At 40.9% G+C, this 19,791-nt stretch overlaps 1 protein-coding gene across 3 annotated transcripts in view; it reads right to left on the minus strand.

Moving 5' to 3' along the window:
• helz (helicase with zinc finger) overlaps positions 1 to 19,791 on the minus strand; it is a 174,593-nt gene that overhangs the window by 98,181 nt on the left and 56,621 nt on the right. For 2 of the 3 annotated variants that reach the window (XM_055653760.1, XM_055653762.1), the window contains 5 exons: positions 15,113 to 15,446; positions 11,779 to 11,909; positions 10,526 to 10,708; positions 7,970 to 8,071; positions 898 to 1,076 (listed from right to left, as the gene is read on the minus strand). In XM_055653760.1, the coding sequence (XP_055509735.1) occupies positions 898 to 1,076; positions 7,970 to 8,071; positions 10,526 to 10,708; positions 11,779 to 11,909; positions 15,113 to 15,446 (929 nt within the window). The remainder of the gene's footprint in view (positions 1 to 897; positions 1,077 to 7,969; positions 8,072 to 10,525; positions 10,709 to 11,778; positions 11,910 to 15,112; positions 15,447 to 19,791) is intronic. The other variant, XM_055653763.1, reaches the window with a different exon arrangement.

A 19,791-nucleotide genomic window follows, 5' to 3' on the forward strand; every position in this document is an offset into this window, starting at 1 on the left:
CCAATCCCTTAATATTCTAATATGTTTCAATAAGATCACCCTCATATCCTTCTAAATTCCAGAGTATACAAGTCCAGCCACTCCATTGTATCAACATATGACAGTCCCGACATCCCGGGAATTAACCTTATGAACCTATGCTGCACTTCTTCAATAGCAAGAATGTCCTTCCTCAAATATGGAGACCAAAACTGCACACAATACTTCAGGTGTGGTCTCACTAGGACCCTGTACAACTGCAGAAGGACCTATTTGCTCCTATGCTCAATTCCTCTTGTTATGAAGTCCAACATGCCATGAGCTTTCTTCATTGCCTGCTGTACCTGCATTGCTCTACTCTCATTTGCCCATAATTTTCACAACAGACCCACGGCATCAATGCCCTCATAGATCATAGATATTCCGTTCGAGGAGTCCATCCCTCCTCCACCTGCAATTAAAAACTAACTTGTTTTCTCTCTTTCCCATTTCCAATGAAAAGTCTTCAACCTGGAAGAATGGCTGTTTATCTATCCACAGATGTTGTCTGACCTGCCTAGCGTTTCCAGCATTTACTGTCTTTTCTCCAACTTTTGTGTCCATGGATCAAAACAGTTTCCAAACTTCATTACTGAAAAATATCTCTCCAAATTCCAAATTAAGTCCCACAATTCTAGATTTCAAAATCAGGGGAAAATGTTAAATAAGGAGAAGCCATCACTTCAATGTTACCTGCTTTATCAAATCACCTCTCAAACATCAAATTTCTAGGTAGCCTCTTCTCATAATTTTAGTCTTGGATCATTCTGACAAATCCACTTTAAGGCTAATATCAAAAATCTTACATTTTGATAAATGGGCATATAAACATATGTTAAAGATACAAAAACCTTGATTCAAATTCCCAGCATTACATACCTAATTCAAGATCCAACTGGCAGAGATATTGTGATGTACTTAGAGTGACGACTACCACACGATGTCTCAAGATATCCTCTTTCTGTGGCATCTGAAAGGTGGAATGTGTGCTTGAAATCAAACAATACTGTTGCACCACGGGATGCACTGTCTTCACCCATCGATTTCTGAAGTACACCCTGTAAGTGCAGAAATTCAACTTCAAATAATATCCAAATCAATACTCTTCATTTTATATGAAAAATAAAAAAGAACCACATCGGGAAATTTAAATATAAACAAAGTGCTGGAGATATTCAGCAGTTCAGCCACATCTATGGAGAGAGAATCAAGTGTTTTATTGTCATATTTCCCAGATAGGTCAATGAAATTCTTGCTTGCTGCAGCACAACAGAATATGTAAACATAGTACATAATGGGAGAAAAAAAAGTTCAGTGTGTGTATATACACATGCACACATACCTAATAAATAAACAGTGCAATAATAGTAATGGTCTGTTGTAGTTCAGAGCTTATTTGTTGTCATGTTTAATAGCCTGATGGCTGTAGGGTGTAGACTGAGTTAATATATCAGACTGATGACCATTTGATGACTGGATGTTAACTGGCAGAATTCTTCCAGCATTTTGTTACATTTTAAACTTGTTTCTGAACGTTTGATTTTGAAAGTTACAACTTCAATCGTTAATTTAAAAACAAAATAAACTTTTTGTCCAACAAAACTATTCAAATAATCATAACACAAAATGCAAATTAAAAAATACTGCAAAGGCTGGAAATCTGGAATAAAAACAAAATGCTGGGAACACTTCGAATCAGACATTTCAAGTCCAGGACATTTCATCAAGAGAGTCAAGAGTGTTTAATTGACATATACCAGCATTGGAACAATGAAATTCTTACTTGAAGCACCATAACAGGCTTGTAAATGCAGTGCACACAGACAATAAAGAATAAACAAACAAAATCAATATATTAATAACTACAAGCACAAAAAAATTATAGTTCTGAGGGCAACCAAACAGTTCATTGAAGTTCATAAATGAGATTAGTGTTGTGTAGAGCCTGATGATTGTTGGGAAGAAGCTATTCTTTAACCTGGTGGTCACAGTTTTCAGACTCCTCGGTAGGAGTGAAATGTGAGAGTAGACAGGGAGATGTGGGTCTTTGATGATATTTATCAGGACTGATAGAAAGAAAAACATGTTAGTTTCAGTAGCTGAGATGGAGGGGGGGGGGCGGAGATGTATAAAACAAAGGGAATAACACTGTTGGGGTGAGCTCAAGTGGGTTAATGGGAGAAGATATAAGCACATTATGCTCTTTGTATGACGTTGCTAATACCGGGGCTGTGGAACATGCCCAGGGATACAAATGGAGTAAGATTGACTGACTAGACAAAAACGGCCAATTCTGTAATGTAGAAAAATTGGAGATTTCAATACTGTTCAGAAGGCTGCAATGTGCACAGATGAAAGATGAGGTGTTGTTCTTCAAGTTCGTGTTGGACCTTGTTGTAATATTGCAGGAGCCCCAGCCAGAAATGTTAGAGAAGGAATGCAATAGGGAATTAAAGTGACTGGCAACTGGAAGCTCGGGGTCACTCGACAAGGCTGAATGCCAGTGCTACACAAAGTGCGCATCCAATCCGCCTTTAGTTTCTCCAACGTTGAAGAGACTACATTGTGAACACCAAATCACTGGGATTTAAGAGAGAGTTAGATAGAGCTCTAGGGGCTAGTGGAATCAAGGGATATGGGGAGAAGGCAGGCATGGGTTATTGATTGGGGATGATCAGCCATGATCACAATGAATGGCGGTGCTGGCTCGAAGGGGCGAATGGCCTCCTCCTGCAATTATTTTCTATGTTTCTATAACACAAGAATGAAGGCTGTGCAATTGTTGCTTCAACCGGAAAGTGGTTTTTGGGTCCCTGGATGGTAGGAAGATACCAGCTATAAAGGTAGCCATTGCAACATCTCTGGTTGCACAGAAATATGCTTTTGAGACAGGGAGTGGGGGGCCAAAGAATGAATCAGAGGGCTGAAGAAATCACCTCTTCAAGATGATGAAAGGAGAAAGGAATAAGTGTTTGGTGGTGGAATCCACCCAACATTCCCATCTACTCCACACACATTCCACCACTCATCTTCACCCTTAACGCTTTCTATTATAAAGTGTCCAATGAATCCGCCAACCCACACACTTTTACAATGTGACAGGAAACCGAAACTTCATGGTCGGTGACGGACATGAACACCAATAATAAGATCAAAAGAGAACATTTACTGAAACAAAATACACTTAAATAATCTGCTGCGTGTGAACGTAGTTCAGTGCTCCAGCGGTCATTGATGTTTGTATTTCAATTATATAATCTGGCTTTTGCTGGGAGTGAATTAATGGATATTTCTGCAATGCAAGCGATCACTCATTTGCAAATGAGCCACACTGGAACTTCAGTTACCCATTGTCATTAAAAACAATAACTCCAGCAACCCCACTGAAAACCCACTTACAAAACATAAAATTTAATTTACGTAATCACTCTCAAATTAAACCGCGAAACAACCCGAATTTCAGCAAATCCAACATACGGTGAAGGGGAAAAAATTTAATAGGAATCTGAGGGATAACCTTTTCACACAAAGGTTGGTGGGTGTATGGAACAAGCTGCCAGACGAGGTAGTTGTGGCTGGGACTATCCTAACGTTTAAGAAACAGTTAGACAGGTACATAGATAGGACAGGTTTGGAGAGATATGGACCACACACAGGCAGGTGGGACAAGTGTAGCTGGAATATGTTGGTCAATTTGGGCTGAAGGGCCTGTTTGCACGCTGTGTCACTCTTTGACTCTCTATTAGCTAAAACATTTGCACGCAAGGCTTAAGTCTTTTGGTAAAGGTAAACTCTGTATTCATTGCTGTTGGACCATGACTTTTCACTTCCTGACTAAAATCAATACAGGTGCACAACCTTTTATCCTAAGTTCCAAATAACGAAAACCTCCGAATAGCGACATTTTTTCAGTCCTTGAAGAAAGGTCCTTGAAAACGTTCACCGAGGGCGGCCCGCAGAGGTGACAGAGGAACCTCCAGTCGGTCCTCGAAGAAAGGGGAACTAAATCCCCATTCATAAAAGAGAAGGTGAGGGTATATTGCGCGGGAGGGTTAATAATTGACAATCTGCTGCTGCCTGCCCGCTGGGTTAAAAAAGTTCCCACGGTAGACTCACGATACACAGTGTATCGTGAGTCTTGCATGAGAACTTTTTAACTCAGCGGGCAGGCAGCAGCAAATTGTCGCTCCCTTAAGTTTCACCCCACCTACACCCCTCTGCTTCCCGGCCATGTGTGTGACCCCTTCCCTCCCCTCTCCAGCTCCCCGCCCATTGCACCGGCGCGGGGGTTTTGCACTGTCTTCACGTCGGAGCTAGTGCCAGTCACTGGAGACGTCAGGACCAACGGGACACCGGCCCCCAGGCCCACTGCAAGCACGGAGATCCCAGAGACCCACAGCCAGCAGCAGCCCAGCCCCGTTCCAATTCCAGAGGAACACGCTCCCCGTAGGGACCGAAGCTGATGGTGTGCAAAGTACGTCTTGGTCTTGAGGTTGCGGATGAGGGGGCGCAGCTCGGGCTGTGACGTCTACGGCCACCCCCTGTACAGGAGCTGAGACTGGGAACTGTGGGGTTGTTTGCAGTTGCAGAGGGAGGGGGCAAGGGCGGTACAGTTCCCAGTCTCAGCTGCAGTCCAGAGGGGTGACCAGAGACGTCAGGACCAACGGGACACCGACTGCAAGCACGGAGATCCCAGAGACTCACAGCCAGCAGCAAATCTAGCCCAGCCCCGCTCCAACTCCAGAGGAACCCGGGTTGCGGATGAGGGGGCGCAGCTCGGGCTGTGGGCGAACTGCCACTTGTCGCTGTAGTGGCGCATCGGGGAGCGGGTTCCTGTTGGTCTTGACGTCTCCGGCCGTCCCCCTGGACAGGAGCTGAGAGACGTCAGGACCACCAGAAGTCGCTCCCCGATGCGCCGCTACAGCGACAAGTGGCAGTTCGCCCACAGCCCGAGCTGCACCCCCTCATCGGGACACCGACCCCCAGGCCCACTGCAAGCACGGAGATCCCAGAGACTCACAGCCAGCAACAACTCTAGCCCAGCCCCGCTCCAACTCCAGAGGAAGCCGGGTTGTGGATGAGGGGGCGCAGCTCGGGCTGTGGGCGAACTGCCACTTGTCGCCGTAGCGGCCCATCGGGGAGCGGATTCCTCTGGAGTTGGAGGGACAGGGAGACACAGCGGCTTTTGAGAATGGTGGGCAATCACTTCCAAAGTTCTGCCCACACAGTCAGTACACTTCTCCTACACTTGTCTCCCGCACTAAGATCATCTCGCAGAGAATGATCCCAGCCTAACCCTCCCTATTCTCTCCTATTCTGCAAGAAAAAACTACATTGAAGACTCAAACTCGCGATCGAATAACTGCCGGGATCGAGGCGCAAACTCGCGACCTTGCGGATATGAGCCGAGCACTGTACCACTGAGCCGGCCGTTAAAATCTACGCTAAAAATCTTCCATTCCGAAAGCCGAAAAATTCTGAATTACGAAAAGTGTCTGGTCCCAAGGCTTTCGGATAAAAGGTTGTGCACCTGTACATCATATTAAATTATTCAATAATACAGATCCCTGATTATAGTTCAAGCCAAGGAAACTGAGGTTTGGAGCAACACCTCCGATCCCACCATGAACAATTCAAAAACTGATTTTTAAACAAATAGTTAAACTAAAAGATTTATTACTTTTCAATGTTTCTGATGAAACCCGAATATATAGATGCAGTTTGACCCGCTGAGTTACTCCCACACCTTGTCTCACCATTTCCTTCAATTGTTCAGCATTCCTCTGCTACCAAACTGCAAGACGTTTAATTCATGAAGTTTAAAAACTGCCATTCTCCAAGTCTTTTGTTTTAAATTCTTTCGCTTTGTTAATATCATTAACCACAATTAGCTCAGATTCAACTAGCTGTCCAAAACCTCCGCCTTTGGAGAAATCTAGATCTCAGCTACAGAAAACATTTCTTCTGTTCCTATTCACAGCACCTCGAGGTAAAGTTTATTTCTTATTGTGTCAGCGCCCTCTGCCTTTCATACCCAATTTTTTTTAATTTAATCTCTTCTGCCTTACATTGACATTATATTTTTTGCTCTTTTCCCCCCACCATCTCTTTATCTTTCTTCACTTCATTTTGTGAAAACATTAATTTCTGCTTCTCTCAAAATTGTACAAGGGAATGAAAATAATGCATTTTGGAAGGAGAAATGTCATCGCTACTCTGCTTCCATTGCACTCCAGACTTGTCCTGAGGGATGGAACATAGTTTCACAGATACTACACTCCTCAGGTTCCTCAGCTACCATGGTAAGTAATATCTTCTTAAAATGGTTTCACATGTTACGCCTTACTCGCCACCCTAAAGCTTCATCCAGATACTCTCTCATTGATGTGGCCGAGATAACACGTGCAGATAACTGAGCAAAGCTGGATTTTTATTTTATTTTATGGATCAACACAATTATAGGCAATCTACAGTCCTGAGAGCTGTCATGGAATTAAAGGAATATGCACGGGTTTCGCAAATTTAAATGAAGATGAAGTAGGTTTAACAACACAAAATGCTAAATTAGTGATACAAGGGGTCACGTATTTGGAGCAACAGACACCGAGGCCAAGGGTAACCATTTAACACAGAAAATATTTCAAATGAATAGTCTCAGAAATCTTTGCAGACAAATTCATGCCATCAATTCAAAACAGGATGACTCTCCATGTTGCAAATTTCAGGACACCTTAATCCAGGAAGCAAATTCTGGCTCAGCACCACAGAGAGGCGAGAATGAGTTTTAAGGTGAGAGGGGCACAGTTTAAAGAAGGTGTGGTGCAAGTTTGTTTTACACAGAGTGGTGGATGCTTGAAACGTGCTGGCTGCCTGGGAAGGCGGTGGAAGTAGAAAAGATAGGAATGTGCAGAGGAGATTAGTTTATCTTGGCATCATGTTCGGTACAGACATTGTGGGTCGATTGCCGATTCCTGTGCTGAACTGTTCTATATTCTGTGGAACAAGTCTACATTTGTGCCAATAGCAATAAAAATGGGCCACATCGGTAGCCATTACAGAGAGCACCATGCATAGAAGCATCCATTTGGACAAGAATTGATCTAACCCTTAGCATAAATCCATTCATTTATACTACAAAATCCAGAGGTCCAGGATGATGATAACGTTTGTCAAAATACACATTAAGACGTTTTGAGCAGGTGGACCACATAATTTACATGTTTGATCATTTCCTGGCCATCAAATTACAAAGGACAAAAATAAAAGCAAACCCATGCATCTGACATAATGCTCTGTAACAAGTTTCTTTTTCTTGGGATGTAAATATTTTTAAGTTCATTTTCTTCATTTGTTTTGGGAGGGGACAGAATATCTCGTTGTATATAGTCTATGGGCATTACTCTGAAAACAGTCAGTTTTTAGTGTTTTGTTGCTTGAGACAAGGGCTTTGAACTGCTCGAGCAAGCAAGCAATTGGAAGTAATCATTCCCTGGTAAAGGATCACCAGAATAGTAAGTTGAGATACACCACCAAATACCCTTCCACTCAGTATATGAAACAAGTTGCCAGAGGAGGTAGTTGAAGCAGATACTCCAAAAACATTGAAAACACATGTGGGCAGGTACATGGATAAGAAAGGTTTAGAGTGATATGGGCCAAACGCAGGTTGGTGGGACTGGCATAGATGGGGCATCTTGGTTAGCATGGGCTAGTTGGGCCGAAGTTGTTTCCATGCTATATGACTCTATGATTCAAATCATTGCACAGGAATAGTCTATAGAGTCACATTTGTCACATGCACTTGATATGAACCAGAACAATTATATTCTTATTTGCCACTGCTTTGTCAGGAACAACAGCAATAAACAAACAATAAATGTTCAGTTATTTTAAGTAAACTAGCGCAAAAAGCAAAGTAATGACAACCATGTCAAACATTTGAACATCATACCTGAGAGGTCTGGCTTGTGGATTTCCAGCTTCAACATAAGGATGAAGATAATCTTTTATATATAAATCAGCAGCACTGTTGGAATGGGTGCAAATAAGGATCCTATCGATGGGAAAAGTACAAATAAAATGGTTAAAGAAAATTAGGAACATGTAATCAAAATTGGATTGAAAGTTACCGAACATGATAGAGCTTAAAGACAATTGCATAAATATATATTCTACTCTTTTTCAAGTTCCTGACGATGAAATGGGAGCAAGTGTGTAAACTTCCCGAGAGTGAAGTAGCAGTCCTTTGATGGGGTCTCACTGATTCTCTCCCCATCCACAGAAGGCAGGATTGTTTCCAACTACTCTAACCTTTTGGCAACCCACCCCTTGCACATATACACATTGCTCTGGGTTCTCAGATACTGAACAACCAGTGCCATAAATTCACATACAGAAAAGGCCAAAATCAAATGGATGGATGGAAGTGCACACATCCAGGATAAGCAAGACCAATCTGAAGGATCCTCGACCCAAAACGTCATGTACCCATGTCCTCCAGAGATGTTGCCTGAACCGATGAATTACCCCAGCACTGTTTTTTTTTTAATAAACACAAACTACTCTGGAGCAAATGATGTTCCCATTCATCTGAAGTCATTGCCTTTGCATGTAGTGCAGCAAAATGTGCAACTGTATGGGAGTGCAGAACCTGCCCAAAGTGGAAGGAATCATTTGGAACATGACTTTAAGTGACACTTCAGGGTAGAGTGTCAGAACCATTTTCCCAATGTGGAAATGTCCAATACTTGTGGGCAAAGTTATGAGGTGGGGGGGAGGATTAAAGGAGATGGGCAGGGCAAGTTTTTTTTACACAGACTGGTGGGAGCTGAGAACATATTGTCTGGGGTGGTGGTGGAGGCAGATGTGATAGTGGCATTTGAGAGGCTTTAAAGAGAGGCACATGGAATAGCAAAGAATAGAGGGACATGGATCAGGTACAGGCAGATGAGATCAGCTTGGCATTATGTTATGGCATTATGTTCGGCACAGACATTGTGGACTGAAGAGCCCATTCCTGTGTGGTACTGTTCTATGTCATATGACACTCATCTGAAATCATTCGACTGGTGGGTGAATATGAACTCATCTTGAATCCATATTGTATGCAAAGATTTCCCCACTGCATCATACATTTTAGGGGATGAACATCTGGGCGGTATCCTGGAAATGGGAGAAGTTATGCCAACTCAATAGGTGGGAAGACAGCTGCAGTTAGTCACAGGGCTGTAGCCACTCCAGTGGATGCAGAGGCCCATAATCACTGTAGACCACTTGTGGTTGCTCAATGTCATCCGCTGTAGCAAGAACTGTAAATTTACATCTGAAATTTTGCCTGGCATTTTTGTACCAAATTAACAACTACAGAAACTTGCCCCAAAAATACAAAAACGCAATCAAAAACCAACAAAACTGCACAAGCTGAAAACCTGAAATAATAAAAAAAGTTCTGGAGACACTCAGGTCAGACAGCTGCTGTGACGAGAAATGCAGAGAACACAGACTTCAGGTCCATGATGTTTGGTCCGAGCAAGTTGCGTTGCATGGTTAATAACTACAAAAACATGAACGCTTGCTCTCTCCACTGACCCTGTCTGATAGGCTGCCGAGTATTTCCAGAGGAATATTACAAGGTACAAAGAATAAACTTTTGCACATGAAAATAAAAATCAGACGGTTAAATCTGATTTAAGCTACGAGCATGGAAACAACAGAGCGAGTAAACAAACTACCTCCAGTACACTCAGATGGCAACGGGAAGCAATGACATTCTTTATCGTTCTTGACAACAGATGAATTTCTCAGTGGCCTTCAGGAAAAGGGACATATGGATGCCCAAACTGACAAGTTGTTTTGACTACATTTATTCTAGCCTACAGCAAAGCCATCTGTTGGTGCCCATTTCTGTCTAACTTCCAGCCACATTTCAAAATGGTGCCTTTGGATTGTGTCAAACACCAACACATTGAAATTATGTTCTGCATGTTAAATACACAGTATAGATTTATAACATGGGTAACATTTATTATACCAACTTCCAATTGATTTTGTTCCCCCAAAGGATTGTCATAAACACCTTAAATTGAGTCTGCAATATCCAATTTGAGTCTGGGTTAGCAGCTGTCAATATATCTCACATTCATTGCAAAATGCTCTCAGGCAGGAAGGCATAATAGCCAATGGCTAACTTTAAACAGCTCTCCTGAATGATTGTGAGATGCCTGAAAATGCATTCACATGCAACATTTTGGTATATTTCTGAAACTTATGGGAATTTCCCCAATCCTGGGTGAAAGACTGTGCATTCACCCTATTTATTGCCTTCATGATTTAATATACCTCTATAAGATCACCCCTCAGCCTCCTGCGCTCCAAGGAATAAAGTCCGAATTTGCCCATCCTTTCCTTATTGCTCAAACCATTGGGACATGACCACATCCTCATCCAATAAAATTATTTGTTTAACAAAAAGGAAGATAAAGTTTAACAATTGCATTGGAAAGCTCACCTTGTGTCCTGTTGTTTTAGTATGTGTTTGACTGCCTGTGCCAGTGTGAATGTTTTCCCCGTTCCATAGGGTCCAATGATGAGAACAGGCGGAAGGTGGATGGAAAGCGGAGTTGTGATTGCCAGAATAGCCTCCTTCTGTTTTGTATTCAGCCGGGGATCCAACTGCTCGTCCCATTGTCTACTCCAGTAGGATAAAACAAAACAACGATTTGCAACTCATGATACTCTTGACGCGGAAATGTTAGGATATAAATTTTTCAATAAAGTATATTATACCTAAAATTTACAACATCCAAATGATGTTGTAGAGGTATTGCCCATCTGGAAAACAAACCCAAAAGGTAAAAACTGTGGCAACTGAGGAAAGTCAGTGGCATGACACATTGACTCATCCTCTTTCATTGTTTTACAAATGCTCAATTTAGCATGTTGCACAGACTAATGAAATATGGATTCGCAAAAAACAGGACAAAAGTGAACCTCAAATCCTTCTGGAAAGGCGTTCAATATTTTATGGTAAATAGGGATGCAAAGGAGGACCATTAATGCATGGGCAAGAAACACCACATCAAATATTCTCCATTTGTAAAGGACTAGCCGAACATTTCCCATTAAGCTAAATATCCACAACATTAGCCAGCTTGCCAAGTACAATGATTCTATTAACAGTGCATAATTAGCAAGTGTACCGCACTTTCAGCACGGAAACCAGAGGGCAGGCAAGTCTATCATAAAATATGTTTATCATTTTATTTGGAGTTAAATCAGAAGATATGTAGTGCACAAAATCTGAATGACTATTTGCAAAAGGAAATTACACACAATATGTTGACACATCTGTAAAGAAAAATCTCTTCTGGAGTTAGGAACACAATCACATGATTTTGTTCAGAACATGTCAATCAGGAGCTTCATGTAAAAACTAAAAATAAAACTTCCTAATTTTAAAGTCTATGTAAATCAGTTACATGCTGTTAATCTCACATGAATTATTGCTCCCCATCAACAGAGTAACTACCCATAACTGTATTATGTGTGATAAATATACATGAATGCAAATTTTCCAACCTGCGTTTCCCACTCTGACAGAATGGTCAATCCAACCTTATGTTTTTGAAAAGGCAGCTGAAGGAGGCCTATGAAGTGCCCAAATCTATATGTCAGCTTTAATAAAGCCATCTGCGGTGTGCGGCATGACTGATGCAATATTAATGCCACATTCTCAACTGTCAGCTTGTTGGCACACCATACCTGATGGGGCTCCAGGGAATTGTGGGAAACATGCAGACATCTGGAAAGAGAATACTGTTGTCCTTGATTCTGTCCAGGGCATAATGCATTTCACAGAGGGGCAAGCGATTGAGTTGAAATTGAAGTTCAACCTACGGATTAATACAGCACTTGTCAGTGATTCGAAAATAAGTTCAATAGAAAGATACCAATCTAGATAATGTTCAGTACACGAGAAAAGACACAAAGCGCTGGAGTAACTCAGCAGGACAGGCAGCATCTCAGGAGAACACGGACAGGCGACATTTCATGTCGGGACCCTTCTGAGTAATCCGCTGAGTTACTCCAGCATGCTGTGCCTCTTTTTGTAAAGCAGCGTCTGCAGTTTTCAGGTCTTCAGTATACTCATGTGGTGTTAACAGAGATAGAGGTAAGGACTTCATATAGAATAAATTTGCATGCATTTCACTTTTAAATGTTTGAATTGCTAAAAGTGTTTTATTTGTACTTCAAGAACTTCAAAAATCAGTTCAAGAAATGTTTGTTTCAAAGTGCCTTTCGGTATGGAACGGTTTCAGCAGTCGGCACGATGAATATATGATGAAAAGAGTAGCAAGTATGAAATGACAGAGATGTTCTCTCTGAGCAGCTTCCCATCAGCTGGGGAATCTGCATATTTCTAGAGCACTCAATATCAGCACCAAGAAGCAGTGTAATTATCATTGGCACCCAAAAACGAGTAACTGAAATTAATTTTCAAAACAACTTTATGCTAAAAAGCAGGAACAAATTCCCAAACCTAATTTAAGATAATATTTGGAAGGAGATACAAGGAACTGCAAAGGCTGGTTAACAAAAAAAGAAACCAACATTGCACTAATTCAGTGGTTAGGAGAACATGGATCGGTGATGTTTCGCCAATTTCTTTTGGAGGAAGATTTTGCAAGGTTATTGGTGTTTTCACTTGCGTAGTGAAAGATTACAACCTTCACGTGGTCCGCCCTGATTCGACGAATGCAATCAACCCGGCGTGCACAATCAAATAAGATCAAATAGAACAAGTTGTCCTACAACTTTAGGCTGTTCACGCCATACGCAAGAAGAAGAAGACTAGCGTGGACAACAACTCTACAGCCACCACTGACTGCCAAGCACTCTATGAAGGCAGTGCAACCTGTTATGCATATTTTCTCATATTTCCATAGGTGTGTGTGATTTCACAGTTGTCCAAATTTCCTTTATTCAAGGGTGCTTCTGAATGGTGAGGATCAGCACTGTTTAGGTCAGTTAACCCTTAAACCTGTTTCTTCCTTTGCCCTATGTCCAAACATTAGTGAGAACAGAGGCCAATTTTCCTTTCTCTAAACCAGAAACAATGACGTTTATCTTACTGTGCACAAAAGCAAAATGTTACAAATGATGGAAAGCCAAAATAAAGTGCCTTAGGTACTCAGGTGAGACACCAGCTGTTAACATGAAGGTGTTAAGGTTTCAGGGACATAACAACCATTAGACGAGTACTAATACATCATCACACTGATATATTAACTGCCCATTCGCCACAGATTATCTCTAACCTACGTTCAAGCATTCTCTGTTTTCATTTTGGAAGGTCATTCAAGGTGACCACCAAAAACTGTTCAAATCTAGTCTGTACAGCTCAGCTACTTATTTTCATAATTAGCTGAACCATCAACAAGTAGCAAAAACACAGAATGCTGGAAGGGAAAGCTGCACCTTTGGAGGTGGAAAGTGTAGGGCTGATGCCTTGCATTCGGACCGAGTGAAGAGGAAAACGTGTCTGACAGCTGGAATCAGATGGAGAGGGGATGATGGGCAGATGGACCATGAAGGGGGGTTGGTGAACAAAGAGATAAGAAAATTAAGTGGAAGTGAGTGGGGAAGAGGAGAGCTCCAAGATTAAGTTATCTGAAATTGGAAAATCCATTGTTGTAATATGGTATCATATGGTTGTAATCTACCAAAGCAGAATATGATATGTTCTTCCAATTGCCTTTCCATACTTATGAGAGGGCCAAGAATAGGGAGGTTGATATGGGAATGGGAGGAAGATTTAAAATGACAAAGAACCAGATGTTCAAGATGGCCATTACGGACAGAGCACAAGTGTTTCACAAAATGATTGCCAAGTCTACTATTGGTTTAACCAAGTGTGAAATCTGAAGAAACGTCCCAACTTAAAATGTCACGTACCCATGTTCTCCAGAGATGCAGACCCACTGAATTACTCCAAACATTCAAAGAATTAACAGATAAATCTTTCCATAGATAATCGCTTTATTTACAGATACACACATGTATTTTTAAAGGAGTCTTAAGTTGGTAATGCAACTAGCAAACTAAGAGGTGTAATTAGCTCTTCCACTCAACTATTTCTAATCATGTTTGAATTGAGCAGCTAACATAACAGTTTTTTTTTAAACACCATTATTCAAATGGTGCTGAATTACTAAATTGGGCAGACATCCTGGAACAAGACTCCACAGCAAGATGTTTTTAGTACAGGAGCCACAATGCCTCATTAGAGTTATACAGGGCCTTTACGAGACACCTGGAGTACTACATGCAATTTTAGTCTCATTATCTAAGACAGGAGAAATGTGCCATTGAGTGATTGCAGACCAATTACTGGAATGGCAGAAATGCCATACGACAACAGATTAGGTCGAGCACCTTTCTATACAGTCGAGCTCAGAAGAATGAGAGGGAATCTAAGACCTAAGACTTTTGCCTCCATCACAGTGAGGAGATGCTGGGTGGACTCACTGTAGTGGATGTTAATATGTGTTTATTGTTGTTTTATTGTATTGTATTATATGTATGACTGCTGCAATTTCGTTCAGACTTCGGTCTGAATGACAATAAAAGGCTATCTATCTATCTATTTGAAATTTCAACATTTTAATCACAGATCGACAGGCTGAATTTAGGAAGGAAGTTTCGCTTAGCAGGGTGTACAGAACCAGAAGTCAGTCTCAAGATATAAAGACAGGGCTCAGATTCGAAGATATTCTTTCACTCTTATAGTGGTGAACCTGTGGATTTTCTAAGGAGGAAGGCTGTAGAGGTCAAGCTGCCAAACGCATTTAACAAGATTGATACATTTCTGGGCACAAAGTATATTACAGTAATGGGGAGAGAGCAGGAATATGCTATTGAGATAGTCAGCCGTGATTATTTTGAATGATGGAAAGATTCAATGCACAACTTGTCCATGCCTACATCTAATTTTCTTTGTTTCTATATTTCTAGCATCACAACAACCATTCTATGATGAGGTGCTCCAGTTTAAAAATTATAAAATAAGCGCAAGTGAGGCAGAAAAACAAATTACCTGCATCTCTCGATCTGCTCGAAGCTTCAGCTCCTCGCAACATTCCTTGGTCAGTCTCAAATAAATGCATTCCTTAGTTTTTTCTTCAATCGCAGCTTCATAAACCTTCTCTTTGGTCCCCTGGATTTGCATGGATCTCTCTTTAGTTATTGGCAACAGCAGGACAGAATTGACTTTGGTCATTACTAATCGTCCAGCCAAAGTTTCTTCTGACAGAGTTTCTGTGAGTTTGAAGCGAGCAAACAGTTGTCCACTCTGAGCATATTTAGCACCGCCTGAAACACCAGTGAGCATGAAGTTCGCTACCAGATATAAATTTACTTTAATGTTGAACCTGCAAATTAGACAGAGATCCTTCATTAAAATCTGGTATTTTTCAAGTATTCATACAATGCCACAACAACTCTGATGTTCAGAAATAATCAGTCCATTAACGCTATACATTATAAATGATTGCAGGTGCTGCAAATGTCAATAAGAAATGGAAAATACTCAGAAGTGGGTAGAACCTATGGAGTGAGTAAAAAAAGTACGGTGCAAGGTTGACGATCCTTCATTAATAATGAAAGCCCACTAACATGAAGGGTCAATCTTGTCTCTCTCTCTCTGTAGATGCTTCCTCTACTCCTCAGCTTCTCACCACACACACTTTTTAATATCGGTAATTTCATTTTTAAGGAAATTGATCAAATGGATGCATTTAAAATAGTTACAATTAACAATTAGTTCATAGTTGACAATTTGTTGAAGTGTTTATTGTTTGCAAGGCCCAATCACTCACTACCTTTTGTTTCCTTTACCCACACTATTCTATCTGCACCTCACCACCCTCACAGCAGTACCCCTTATTCCAAGTCATTTGGAATCGCAAGGCAACCAAAGACATCAATGGGAATCATCTTCAACCAAATCTGCTCGAGCTCAAGATCAAAGACTGAAGTAGAGGTCAAGAAAATAAACAAACCAGAGGAAAATCACTATTTTTTTAGGCTGCGTATTAGGAGATTAGTCAATGTGTTGAGGCAATGAGCTAGTATTATAGAGACGGTTCTGGCAAGGGAAATGGAAAATGGGCAGCTAACCATAGGAATAGCACTGATTTCCTAGAGGGGGAAAAATGATTGCGACATGAAAAGAGAAGGTTTATGTGAAATTGGAACTCACAAGTTTGTTAGAAATTGGTACAAGATATTCAGTACAGGGGCAATTGTTTCACAGCAGAGGCATTGAACATAAAAAGCATTAATAAGTAGAGAAGCTAAGGGTGGTATCAGAATCAGAATCAGACTTTATTCGCCAAGTATGTTTTGCAACATACAACAGAATCAAAGGAAATCCTGCACTATAACATACATATATCATGTATCTATACACTGTAAATGAATCAAGTGTAATCATGTATTGTCTTTCTGCTGACTGATTAGCACGCAACAAAAGCTTTTCACTGTACCTTGGTACATGTGACAATAAACTAAACTGAAACAGAAACAAATTAAATCAAGATAAAATTATGGGGAAGGGGTATTTCAGATGAGACAAAAAAAACTAAGAAATAAATGCAACTATATTAGATAGGTAAAATTAGATTCACTAGAACTAATAGAAACCCGGCCCTAAACTGGACTGGAATCTTCCAGCGTTAACATTTTTAAAAATGTAGACAAAAGACTACAAAGCAGAAATATTGATAGAGCAGGAAATGCATGCAGCACAGTGGAGAGATACAAATAAAATAAAGGCTTGGAACAGGATCAGTATGCTCAGAATTTGAAGATGAGGATTATCACATTTGTGGGGTTGCACTGAAGACATGCTTAGAGGTGAATTGAGGGGAATGTCTGTAGAGATATCAGGAGTAACTGATTCATCTGAGCAATGGAGGAAGAATTTTCAGAATCTGTACAGCACTCTATCCTTAAATCATCGTCTGACCTCTGCTAAACTTATTCAATTCATTGAATGCTCTAACCTAAAATTTCCACTTTTATATTTCTCCAGTGATGCTGCCTGAGCTGTGGAGTTAATCCAACACTGTGTCTTTCTTTTATAAACCAGCACCTGCAGTTCTTTGCATCCAAATTGCTGCAGGAACCGAGTGGGTTAGGAAACATCTGTGGAAGGAAATGGACAGACAAAGTTTGGGCTCATCAGCCTAAAGAAGGTACCCAACCAGAAACATTGCCTCTATTTTAACCTCCACTGATGCAGCCTGACCACCAAGTTCCACCAGTAATTAGTTTAACTCGGGAATGGACAGTTATACACCTAATAATGAGCAGAATGAGAAACATCAAGGGCAGCACGTTAAATGTTGTAGATTGAGCCGAGTTGGATGCAAAGAATAAGTGGAACATAGGATTATAAATGAGCAGAGAGATGTTGTTTTAAACAAATGCATTATAATGATATAAGAATTCTACAAGAGATTGTTTTGCTTGGCCAACTGAATCTGTGGAATTCCACAGATTGTGAATCTGTGTAATTCCACAGATTGTGAATCTGTGGAATTATGTGTCACAGAAAACAGTGGAGGCCAATTCACTGGATATTTTCAAGAGAGAGTTAGATTTAGCTCTAAGGGCTGAAGGAATCAAGGGATATGGGGGAAAAAGCAGGAACGGGGTACAGATTTTGGATGATCAGCTGTGCTGGCTCAAAGGGTCGAATAGCCTATTCCTCCACCTATTTTTCTATGTTTCTATGAATCAAAGGTGAAGCAGAAATATTTCTCAAAAGATTAAGAGTCCTTGTATCTCTCTTGCTCAAAAAACAATAGAAGCAGAGTCATGGAATAGTTTTAAGACAGATAAATAGATTCGTCAAAAGCAGGGGGTGGTGAAAGGTTACTGTAAGTAAATATGAAAGCAGAACCAAGGAAAGAATCAGATCAGCCATGATCTGATTAAATAGGAGAGAGCAGATCCAAATTTGCAGAATATTCAAAATCCAATATAAACCTATTTATGCTCAAAATTCCAGAATCTGTTGTCTCTTGTTTCTCAAGATTATCTTTGATGCTTTGAAAGGTTAGCCTTGGTAAAAACCTGTAATAGCCCATCTTGCAGTCTAACCTCCTGATGATCAGGCATCCGACAGTGTGATTCAGGATGATTACAAATAAATTCACTATGTGTTGGTGCGGCAGTGTTTCAAAAAACCTTTCGAAAACCACCCTCTATCAGTTGGTTGGATAATGTCCAACCTGAAATGAGATTTTGTAGCTGAGTGGGACTGCATGGTGGCGTAGCAGTAGAGTTGCTGCCTTACAGCTCCTACAGGGTCAGATACACAGGTTCGATTCTGGCTACAGGTGCCTGTCTGTACGGAGTTTGTATGTTCACCATGTGACCTGCGTGAGATTTCTCCGAGAGCTTTGGTTTCCTTGCACAGTCCAAAGACAGACAGGTTAAGTTAATTGGCTTATTATAAATGTAAAAATTGTCCCTGGTGTAGGATAGTGATAATGTGCGAGGATCGCTGGTTGGTGCGGACTCAGAGCCAATGGGCCTGTTTCCGCATTGTATCTCTAAACTAAACTAAAACACAACGGCCCAAATGTCTGCACAAATATATGCGAACTTTGCGATCACACTTATGCTAACATGTTTGATAAAAGGTTAGGAAATCATCAGTATCACAGCCATTGACTGGAACACTAAGAAACTGGTAGCTTTCTAATTGAATCCAGACATTAATCAATGATTGACTTCAGAAACTTTTTGCCTATTCATCTTGCTATCATTTCACTCTCACCATCACGAAGGTGATACAGAAATCTGAAAACTATGACCTCCAGATTCAAGAATAGTTTCTTCTCAGTAACCATCAGGCTCTTGAACACGACACAATATTAAGATCAACTATGAACTTCGATGCACTGTCTTTGGTTCCACAAAGGACTTTGGTTCTTTTTTTTGCACAAGTATTGTGGTTAATAATTTTTATTTATTTATTTATTATATATTATCTGTGTGTATTGTGTTTACAAGCCTGTTAAGTGACTACAAGAAAGAATGTAGACAAAAATGCTGGAGGATCTCAGTGGGTGAGGCAGCACCTATGGAGTGAAGGAAATAGGCGACGTTTAGGGTCTGCAGATCCTTCTTAAACGAGAAAGAATGTAATTGTTCTGTTGTTGGTACTTTTTGACAATTAAACAGTCGAGACTCTATTTACAAAGAACTGAGCCTCAGAGCCTGCCCTATAGTAAGAACAGAATGAGGTCGTACAGTGTCCCGATCATTTCACCAGTTTCACGATGCAGCTGTGCCACCTGCTGGTGCTAACATTGTTATTCAAGGCAGCGAACACATCACATCAACTACTCCCAAAAAGATTTAGATATGTTGCCTGATGCCAGTCACTTCAGTCTTTGAAGATAGCAAGTCAAAACCTGGGGATAATATCCAAATTAGCATGGTATTTAGCTCAAGTATTAAAGGATGCATAAAAGTAGCCAAAATGTGTAGGAAAGAACTTCAGATGCTGGTTTAAATCGAAGATAGGCACAAAATGCTGGCGTAACTCAGCGGAACTCTCTGGAGAGAAGGTATGGGTAACATTTCTGGTCGAGACCCTTCTTCAGACTGATTGACCCATTCCTTCTCTCCAGAGATGCTGCCTGACCCTCTAAGAGTTACTCCAGCATTTTTGTGTCTATCTTGCATAAAAAGAGATGC

This window comes from Leucoraja erinacea, chromosome 23 (assembly GCF_028641065.1).
Source record: "Leucoraja erinacea ecotype New England chromosome 23, Leri_hhj_1, whole genome shotgun sequence".
Taxonomy (NCBI): Eukaryota; Metazoa; Chordata; class Chondrichthyes; order Rajiformes; family Rajidae; genus Leucoraja; species Leucoraja erinaceus.